The sequence below is a fragment of the Salvelinus namaycush genome, chromosome 14, assembly GCF_016432855.1.
Source record: "Salvelinus namaycush isolate Seneca chromosome 14, SaNama_1.0, whole genome shotgun sequence".
In the NCBI taxonomy this organism is placed as follows: Eukaryota; Metazoa; Chordata; class Actinopteri; order Salmoniformes; family Salmonidae; genus Salvelinus; species Salvelinus namaycush.
The window spans coordinates 10,361,283-10,372,692 of NC_052320.1; the positions used below are offsets into that span (position 1 = coordinate 10,361,283).

An 11,410-nucleotide genomic window follows, 5' to 3' on the forward strand; every position below is an offset into this window, starting at 1 on the left:
TCTCCTCTAGAGCAGTGATGTATTGGGGCTGTTGCTGGGCAACACGGACTTTCAACTCCCTCCAAAGATTTTCTATGGGGTTGAGATCTGGAGACTGGCTAGGCCACTCCAGGACCTTGAAATGCTTCTTACGAAGCCACTCCTTCGTTGCCCGGGCGGTGTGTTTGGGATCATTGTCATGCTGAAAGACCCAGCCACGTTTCATCTTCAATGCCCTTGCTGATGGAAGGAGGTTTTCACTCAAAATCTCACGATACATGGCCCCATTCATTCTGTCCTTTACACGGATCAGTCGTCCTGGTCCCTTTGCAGAAAAACAGCCCCAAAGCATGATGTTTCCACCCCCATGCTTCACAGTAGGTATGGTGTTCTTTGGATGCAACTCAGCATTGTTTGTCCTCCAAACACGATGAGTTGAGTTTTTACCAAAAAGTTATATTTTGGTTTCATCTGACCATATGACATTCTCCCAATCTTCTTCTGGATCATCCAAATGCTCTCTAGCAAACTTCAGACGGGCCTGGACATGTACTGGCTTAAGCAGGGGGACACGTCTGGCACTGCAGGATTTGAGTCCCTGGCGGCGTAGTGTGTTACTGATGGTAGGCTTTGTTACTTTGGTCCCAGCTCTCTGCAGGTCATTCACTAGGTCCCCCCGTGTGGTTCTGGGATTTTTGCTCACCGTTCTTGTGATCATTTTGACCCCACGGGGTGAGATCTTGCGTGGAGCCCCAGATCGAGGGAGATTATCAGTGGTCTTGTATGTCTTCCATTTCCTAATAATTGCTCCCACAGTTGATTTCTTCAAACCAAGCTGCTTACCTATTGCAGATTCAGTCTTCCCAGCCTGGTGCAGGTCTACAATTTTGTTTCTGGTGTCCGTTGACAGCTCTTTGGTCTTGGCCATAGTGGAGTTTGGAGTGTGACTGTTTGAGGTTGTGGACAGGTGTCTTTTATACTGATAACAAGTTCAAACAGGTGCCATTAATACAGGTAACGAGTGGAGGACAGAGGAGCCTCTTAAAGAAGAAGTTACAGGTCTGTGAGAGCCAGAAATCTTGCTTGTTTGTAGGTGACCAAATACTTATTTTCCACCATAATTTGCAAATAAATTCATTACAATTCCTACAATGTGATTTTCTGGATTTTTTTTCTCATTTTGTCTGTCATAGTTGAAGTGTACCTATGATGAAAATTACAGGCCTCTCTCATCTTTTTAAGTGGGAGAACTTGCACAATTGGTGGCTGACTAAATACTTTTTTGCCCCACTGTATATGGTTGAAACAACATTGGAATACCGAGAAAGAATGAGGGAGATGTGAGAGTGATGTATCAACATCTATGGGGTCACAATGTATCATAGGCTGAAGGGCTAAAGAGTTCCCCTAAAAGTGTGAATTGTTTTTAGAGGCAGCACAAGACTTTGTAGTACAGTAGTATTGTACGGCCAGTATATTGTATCCACTGGCAAACAGACAGTGTTCAGGAGATATCCAGGAAGCTAGAAGAATCGGATGACAAACGTTTACCTCTGACCTCTCTGTTTATTTAAGCCTCTATAAATGATAAGAAACATCAGACTCCTGGAGACACAGATTCTTAATTACCCCTTTCATTGTGACATAATATTTCCCCTTTTTATGACTCTCTCAAATCTCAGCTATTGTTCTGAGACGAATACACATAATATGTTGATAGAGCCAGAAGTGGCTGGCGGGGTGTTTCCAGCTAAGAGGTATTGGGTGCGCTGGGTTGATGAGGATCAGGGGGGGGGGGGGGGGGGGGGGGGGGTTAAGGGCCAAGGTGTCAACCTGGGTCTCCAGAAAACAAAGGAACGCAAAGCTGGAAGTCAGAGCGAGACAGTAGTGTGTGTGTGTGTGTGTGTGTGTGTGTGTGTGTGTGTGTGTGTTTGTGTGAGAGAGAGAGAGAGAGATAGGGCTGGAGTAGCTCTTTACTGAGCAGGAAGCTCTTACACAGCCTTTCTGTCATGGACCCTCTTCACCTTTTATCTATTAATAAATGAATAACAGTAGTGGGGAATCCCTCCAAGTAGGAATGATCTGTGGACAAGGGCATACAAAGTTCAGAGGGATATCAGGATGTTTATTGGTGTAGGAACTCAATTCATTTCTAACCAACCTGTTAAATGTGTAACAAAGTATATTTTATTAGGTTAGACAATAAACTCCAACCATTTGCCTCTTTTTATACTGTGGCAAGAAAAAGTATGTGAACCCTTTGGAATTACCTGGATTTCTGCATAGATTGGTAATAAAATGTCATCTGATCTTCATCGTATCACAACAATAGACAAACACAGTCTGCTTAAACTAATAACACACAAACAATGATTCGTTTTCATGTGTTTTTTGAACACACTGTGTAAACATTCACAGTGCAGGGTGGAAAAAGTATGTGAACCCTTGGATTTAATAACTGCTTGACCCTCCTTTTGCAGCAATAACTTCAACCAAACGTTTTCTGTAGTTGTGGATCAGACCTGCACAATGGTCAGGAGGAATGATAGCAAGCTGTCCAGGCCGCAAAGCAGCCCCAAACCATGATGCTCCCTCCACCATACTTTACAGTTGGGATGAGGTTTTGATGTTGGTGTGCCTTTTTTTTCTCCACATAGGGTTGTGTGTTCCTTCCAAAAAAACTCAACTTTTTTTTCATCTGTCCACAGAATATTTTGCCAGTAGCGCTGTGAAACATCCAGGTGATATTTTGCGAACTTCAGACGTGCAGCAATGTTTCTTTTGGACAGCAGTGGCTTCTTCCGTGTTGTCCTCCCATGAACACCATTCTTGTTCAGTGTTTTACGGATTGTAGACTCGTCAACAGAGATGTTAGCATGTTCCAGAGATTTCTGTAAGTCTTTAGCTGACACTCTAGATTCTTCTTAACCTCATTGAGCATTCTGCGCTGGGCTCTTGCAGTCATCTTTGCAGGACGGCCACTCCTAGGGAGAGTAGTAACAGTGCTGAACTTTCTCCATTTATAGCCAATTTGTCTTAGAGTGGACTGATGAACATCAAGGCTTTTAGAGATACTTTTGTAACCCTTTCCAGCTTTATGCAATTCAACAATTCTTAATCTTAGGTCCTCTGAGATCTCTTTTGTTCGAGGCATGGTTCACATCAGGCAATGCTTCTTGTGAATAGCAAACTCAAATTTTGTGAGTGTTTTTAATAGGAGGAAGGAGGGCAATCTTAATAGCAAACTCAAATTTTGTGAGTGTTTTTAATAGGGCTGGGCAGCTCTAACCATCTTCAATCTCGTATCATCCAATTAGCTTTTGGAGAAGTCCTTAGCCTAGGGGTTCACATACTTTTTCAAACCTAGACTGTGAATGTTTAAATTATGTACTCAATATAGACAAGAAAAATACAATAGCTTGTGTGTTATTAGTTTAAGCACAATATGTTTGTCTATTGTTGTGACTTAGATGAAGATCAGATCACATTTTATGACCAATTTATGCAGAAATCCAGGTAATTACAAAAGGTTCACATACTTTTTATTGCCGCTGTAAATCGTTCGTATCCCATGATTCTCTGTTAAATGAGTTGTCAAGTAGGTTAATAGTTCCCCTGGTCGACCTCTCCAAATGTGTGTGTGTAATAAGACTTACCAACATCACCATAATGCGTAATCCGGTTATCTTCACCTCTGCCTCTTGGGAGGGAAAAAGACCGGTCACGTCCTACTGTATAACAACATAAAGTCCGGCAATAACGTAAGTGGAGGCGTGCGCTGTCGCGGTGGGAGCGTGTATAGGAAGGAGGGCAATCTTGTCCAGACTCTAATAAGAACCCAATGGCTAGCGCACGGCGGGCAGGAGCGCGTCAACACGACACGAGACACAAGTGGACGGACAAAACATCTCGAGACGCATTGCTGGAGGCAGGAATGGGATGAGATTCTGAGAATGCGATCAGGAGAATTCGTAGAGGAGATATTTCACAGAGACGCAACAGTGAGGTAGGTGCGCGTCAGGTTTGCTATTGCTGAACTGCCCGGTGACTGGAGAGAGAGGCGGTAGGTAGGTAGGCGACTGGAAGCTCGAGAAACACCTGCAAAGACTGATAAGGATGAGAACTATTTATTTTTCATTTATTGTGAACAGCATAAAAGATGATAAATCTTAAACATTCTGGAAAGGAAAATAGTTTTCAAGTGTCATAAATTATTAAGGGAGTAATCAAAACATTAAAATACATAAGCAAGAGGATATAACAATACAGTAGAGATTAAAGTTCATTTTAAAGGGTCAACATGGATTTTTACAGAAGAACGCCGTCCCTGTACTTCCAGTGTGGATTTTGATCCATAATGGCCAACCTTGCTCTATAGAAACATTAAAACTCCTTTACAACTCATGATCTGGAATGGACCACCACCAAGATTTGACCCCCATCATTCAAATGCATTTAAGTGCCCGAGACAGGGCTTGCTTAGTGGGCACAGTGGATCATTGAAGGTGTCCCCAATGAAGGTGTCCTCCTGGTGGGAAAGCCTGGCACGGCTTGGCCTGCTCGCTATCTTCACGTGGAGCTCCCTGGTCCAGGGGTGCGGGCCAGGCCCTGGGTACGGCAACCGCCCTAGGCCCAGGAAACTCACCCCCATGCCTTACAAGACCTCCTTCCCCAAACTTTCAGAGAACAACCTAGGTGCCAGCGGGAGGGTGGAGGGCAAGATCACACGTAACTCAGAACGCTTTAATGAACTGGTGTGTAACTACAACACCGATATTATCTTCAAAGATGAGGAGAAAACCCTTGCTGACCGCTTCATGACCAAGGTAAGACTGGTTGACAGACTGGGTCAGACAGTGTTTGTAATGGCTAATCAAGTACAATTATCTCCAGGTTTCAGTTTGATTTTGTAGGACATTTACTGTGTGACAACGTCAAGATCCCATCGACCCACTTGGTGCCCTTTCCATTGACCTGTTTAAGTCACTGGTCACTCATGACAGTAATATAGTTACTATTAGACAGGCCAGTAGGTCCCTAGTATAATACCATAGGAGGATACTCTTTCAGTGCAGGGAAACGGGTTCTCTGTGCTAGCTCATAAGGGGAATCGCTCTGCTGGATGATTGATGAACTGCAGCATGTAGTGGTATACATAGATTTTTTAAATCACTATTGTGACATTTTCAGGATTCATTTTCTCCAATCCACAACTTCAACTTGATAAACTGATGTTAATTCATGAATCACTTTCCCTGCATTTCCTATTTTGTTACTTGATAAAAGGCAATCAAATAAATAGTGGGCTGGATAGTTACTCACAAGGTGCTAAACCATAGAAACTTCAGTAATGGACAGTTTACAGTCTCTGGTTGAACTATTTTGGTGTGAACTTCTTGTTTAAAATCAAATAATTCTGTCCCAGGTGTCTAATTTTCCGGATGTAATTCAGGATGTAATTTAATATGACTCTGGGAGAATGTGTTCCAACTTGTGGGGATCATGTCCTCTCAATCTTTAACCAAAGTCTTTGTTGCTTGGTAATAAAACGATTCCTCTGGTTCTACTGCTCTGTGTGTGCATACTAAGAGGGATTCGTAGGTGAGGCCAGGCAGGTAAACTTGCATTAGAGTCAGGTTTGCCACATGACTAGGATTGCAAAGTTCCAGGAACTTTCAATAAATTCCCTGGTCATTCAGAAATCCTGGTTGGAGGATTCCAGATTTCCTGCTTATTCCCTCCTGATTCCGGGAATCCTCCAAACGGATTTAGGGAAAATCAGGGAATTGATTGAAAGTTCCCAGGATTTTTAAACCCTACATATGACCATTCAAATATGATCAGGAATTGAGGAGTTACGACACAGGCACAGCAGCACAGGAACACAGACCTCTCTCATATGTCACATCTGACCTCTTTAGAATATCAAGGAAGCCACAGTGTGATGTTAGCATTTTGAGTTGAGGCCGTGGAACAATAAACGTATTGTTATTTCTCTCAAATGGCTGGTATTCTCAACTTCTGATGTCAAGGGAGAATCGATCCATATACAAGAGGCATGTCATCTTGGACATGGGATATTTAAGACATACAGTAGGCCTACTGTAATCTTCAAACTAATTGTCAGATTCTTAAAATTCACCATCATTAGTAACATCAAGACTATCCTTCACAATTGAGCATAACAACATTTCTTCTGTAAATGCAGGCTACTCATGTGGTGATGCTTGGAGTTCAGTCTGTGTTCTTTCTTTTTTTTGAAGGAGTGTACAGTATGTGATGGAAATCTGTGGTTGAGTGTGTGTATGCCCTTTTGATTCCCAGTCTGAGGACCAGTGTGTATATGCGTGCATGTACCAGTGTGTGTGTGTGTGTACAGTATGTGTGCATGTGCCCCTCTCTCTGGCCAGATGTGAAAGACGTTCTTTGTGTAGGGTTTGGACACTCCAAGGGGTCGCCTATACAAAATTCTCGCCTGCTGAAGTAATGGCACCGTCGGAAAAACCGACTATTGTAGTTCAATGACAATGAAACGCCTCTCTTCAATGGCATGGCGAGAAAAATGTAGGCAGTTTGTTTTGTATCCCTAGTTCTTTTCTCACTCTGGCTGAGTGCATGCCCATGCATTCCTCCCATCTGTATCTCTGCCCTCTCACTTAGCCTGGACCTGGCCTCTTAGCTGCTCTGCGTCTCTCTTGCCAAGTCTCTCTCTCTCTGAAATATGGTTAACAAACTCTGTTCCAACCACAGAGATGTATAGAGATTGCAACGTTGTATCTGTGCCATTGTGGCATCTGTGACATCATCCATTTTAACGTAGTACAATTTTCTTCTTCTTTTGATGTTTAAAAAAAGTGTCAAGCTAATATTGGTGACTTACCGCCCCGTGCAGTGCTGGAGTCTTTCAATGATCTCTATACATCTCTATGGTTCCAATTCCTTGGGAATTGGGACTTTCAGGAGGCAATGCTTAAGAGCCTCTTAAAAGTTTGCCTCAGTTTGATGGTCTGTACAGTTAACCTACTACCTGTGAGAGTGTTATGTTGTATTAACCAGAGTACAGAGATTTAGGCTCTGACACGACATATTGTAAACTGCTATTGTGTGATATTACATTTTACATTTACATTTTAGTCATTTAGCAGACACTCTTATCCATGGCGACTTACAGGAAAAATTATGGTTAAGTGCCTTGCTCAAGGGCAGACAGATTTTTCACCTAGTCGGCACAGTGACCTTTCAGCGACCTTTCAGTTACTGGCCCAACGCTCTTATCTGCTAGGCTACCTGCCGCTACCTACCTACCTACCTGTGACATTCAAACATAATACAGTATGTATCATTGCAGCCCAGTAGTGGGTGTATATCTGGTGTTCACATTTCTGATCAAATGTCTCAGAGGTGCCACTGACTCACTGAATGGCCTTAATTATTCCCTCACCCAGCAGAAAAGGCCAAGGAATGTTCTAGAATGGCTACAGTAGCTTTGTGTTCTTATGTTCTGATTGTTTGAGAAAGGTTGGAGAGGGTGGCAATGGCCTTTAGTAGCTCTGAATACAGACAATTTAAATCTGATGATGTCAATGAAGAGACAAATTAGCCTGGTTCCAGATCAGTTTTTGTTGCAAGGTGGCAAGATAGCAAAAAATGTTGGGGGACCAGGCTAGAGACAAATAACCTAGCGGGGATAATAGGAGGAATACAGTTAGTTGCAGTAGTGTTGTGGTTTTAGGTATTGAGTTACAAGGGGTTGAATGAGACTGTGAGTGAATGAATATATGGTCATTGTGGGTGAGGTAGACAACAGGCTCATATATACTCTCTGTCTCAAGCGGTTCCTTTTCCCTCGTTAATTAATGATTAAAACAGTCTCTGGTACCTCCCCTCTCTCTAAGGGGGTTCATACACGTCAATAGTCCTGGAGTTGCTATCGACAGACCCGCCTATAATGGTGACAATACTTGCCAATTGCCTAATAATTCTCACGAGAATATGAGGGCTAATTTAATTGAGAGCAAATGAATGACTCTATTGGCATAGTAGATACATTATGACAGCATAGTTCAATTGAATGGTATCATATCATATTGTATGAATGAAATCTCTCCACCCCTCTCCATGTCCCTCAGCGCTGTAAAGACTGCCTCAACAAACTAGCCATAGCGGTGATGAACCACTGGCCTGGGACGAAGCTGAGGGTGACAGAGGCCTGGGATGAGGACGGCCATCACCCCCCTGACTCTCTTCATTATGAGGGACGGGCTGTGGACATCACCACGTCAGACCGCATCCCAGACAAGTACGGCATGCTTGCCCAGCTGGCTGTGGAGGCTGGCTTTGACTTTGTGTACTATGAGTCCAAGTACCATGTGCACTGCTCTGTCAAAGCTGGTAAGTCAAGTGGATATTAACTGGTATATTTAATACATGACAAATACATTATTTCCAGTGATTTGCCTTTGGATGTATTTTACATTTATTCCTGTCATTATTTTCATACATTCATGCATATCTTATGTCATATTATACCATATCAATGTTATTAACAAAATATAGTGTTTTAGTCATCTTACAGTAGGTCCTTCTCTATTGATTCCCCCCTCAGATCACTCTGTGGCGGTGGAGAAGGGGGGCTGTTTCCCAGGCTGGGCCCGGGTGACCTTGGCCGGAGGGGGACAGAAGACCCTGGCCTCCCTGGGGCCTGGAGACAGAGTGTTGGCCCTGTCTGGGTCAGGACACATCGTCCTCAGCCGCGTCCTTCTATTCCTACACCAAGACCATGAGAGCAGGTCCACTTTCCTGGTCCTGGCCACAAAAGATGGCCGCCGCCTAGCCCTCACTCCCCACCACCTGGTCTTCCTCGCACCCCATCACAAACTCCACTACAGTGAGTACAAGGCTCAGTTTGCCAGTAGAGCCAAACCGGGGGACTATGTACTCGTCCATGGAGCGGACGGCCGAGTACAACCATCCAGGATCACATCTGTATCGCAGGAGGAAGGGATGGGTGTATACGCACCCTTGACAGAACACGGCACTCTGTTTGTGGATGGGGTGCTGGCATCCAGCTATGCACTTATAGAGGACCATAGACTGGCACACTGGGCGTTTGGGCCTCTGAGACTGCTGCTGTCATTCACCCAGCTGGTTAGGGGGGAGGGCACACTGGGAGCGCAGGTCACAGAGGCAGAGAGAGAGCACACGAAGAAGCCCACTCACTGCAACACTCAACACATTTGTGTGAATCAGACACTCAGCAGCCCAGGCGTGTATGTGAATACAAACACTTCAGACAGACAAAGCAGTTGGGCTGCTGTACCCATAAACAGAGACATTGAGGGGGGACACTGTGACTCTGTGCGAGAAAAGGTTTTGAGTGTGCACTGGTATGCTAGGCTGCTACACAGGCTTGGACAGTTCTTTCTAGACCCAAAGACATTTCATCATTAGGTTAAAGGCACTATAGGTTCAACTCTGGTGCCTGTATACTACTGATAATTGCTACTGTACTGTTACATTTCCAGTGTCCTACTGATAATTGCTACTGTACTGTTACATTTCCACAGTGTCCTATAGATAATTGCTACTGTACTGTTACATTTCCACAGTGTCCTACTGATAATTGCTACTGTAATGTAACATTTCCACAGTGTCCTACAGATAATTGCTACTGTACTGTTACATTTCCACAGTGTCCTACTGATAATTGCTACTGTACTGTAACATTTCCACAGTGTCCTACAGATAATTGCTACTGTAACATTTCCACAGTGTCCTACAGATAATTGCTACTGTACTGTTACATTTCCACAGTGTCCTATAGATAGGGGGCGGCAGGTAGCCTAGTGGTTAGGGAGTTGGGCCAGTAACCGAAAAGTTGCTAGATTGTATCCCCGAGCTGACAAGAATCTGCCGTTCTGCCACTGAACAAGGCAGTTAACCCACTGTTTCTAGGCCGTAATTGTAAATAAGAATTTGTTCTTTACTGACTTGCCTAGTTAAATTAAGGTTAAATAAAAAAATAAAAAAATTGCTTCTGTTACACTTCCACGGTGTCCTACAGATAATTGCTACTGTACTGTAACATTTCCACAGTGTCCTACAGATAATTGCTATTGTACTGTTACATTTCCACAGTGTCCTATAGATAATTGCTATTGTACTGTACCAATTCCACAGTGTACTACAGATAATTGCTATTGTACTGTTACATTTCCACAGTGTCCTATAGATAATTGCTATTGTACTGTTACATTTCCACAGTGTCCTATAGATCATTTCTATTGTACTGTTACATTTCCACAGTGTCCTACAGATAATTGCTATTGTACTGTTACATTTCCAGTGTCCTATAGATAATTGCTATTGTACTGTTACATTTCCACAGTGTCCTACAGATAATTGCTATTGTACTGTTACATTTCCACAGTGTCCTACAGATAATTGTTATTGTACTGTTACATTTCCACAGTGTCCTACAGATAATTGCTATTGTACTGTTACATTTCCACTTATGCTCCTATTTTTTCTACTGCCCTGTCTTTTACTAAAATGTTCAACCTTATGCACCCCGAAAGAGTATATTTGCATTTTACTCACCGGTAATTGCATTGTAATGTATTTATGTATTAATATTGTATTTCCTCTTTTACTTTCAGTAAATGTGTTGATGGTTGGTTTGGGTGCATGTAGAATCGGACTATGTCTTCAAAGATAATGCGTTCTAGAAGGCTTTTATACAAGTTCATTCCTGAGAGAAATGGACGCCATAATAACGGAATCATCATGTGTATTGTCAAGAATCTATTGCATGTGTATTGTCAAGAATCCATTGTACATGTGTATTGTCAAGAATCCATTGTACATGTGTATTGTCAAGAATCCATTGTACATGTGTATTGTCAAGAATCCATTGTACATGTGTATTGTCAAGAATCCATTGTACATGTGTATTGTCAAGAATCCATTGTATATGTGTATTGTCAAGAATCCATTGTATATGTGTATTGTCAAGAATCCATTGTACATGTGTATTGTCAAGAATCCATTGTACATGTGTATTGTCAAGACTCTATTGTATGTGTATTGTCAAGAATCCATTGTACATGTGTATTGTCAAGAATCCATTGTATATGTATCTTATTTAGATAACATCTACAGTATAAGCCAACATAAAATGTGGGTTTCCTATATGCTTTATTATTCTAAAACAATGAGGAAATATGAGTATGTGCCAGAACAAATAAAAGCTTTATTTTTGTACCTTCTGAATCATAATATATAAATGTAGCAATTTATTGTAATTATTATAACTATGGCCTCATTTGTTATGTTGTCTTTTAAAAGTGTAATTAAACAAATAATAATGCATTATTGTGTAAGGTAAACCCTGCTTGTGTTCCTGTTTTACATGTAGATTCTCGCTGTTAAA

The 11,410-nt window shown here is 42.4% G+C and overlaps 1 protein-coding gene across 1 annotated transcript; it reads left to right on the top strand.

The window, feature by feature from the left end:
- Positions 1-4,493: 4,493 nt before the first annotated feature.
- Positions 4,494-9,845, top strand: LOC120058824 (indian hedgehog protein-like). Its single transcript, XM_039007556.1, has 3 exons — positions 4,494-4,805; positions 8,109-8,370; positions 8,585-9,845. Exons 1-3 carry the CDS (start codon positions 4,494-4,496, stop codon positions 9,427-9,429), a joined length of 1,419 nt encoding a protein of 472 aa, XP_038863484.1. The 3' UTR covers positions 9,430-9,845.
- The last annotated feature ends 1,565 nt before the right edge of the window (positions 9,846-11,410 follow it).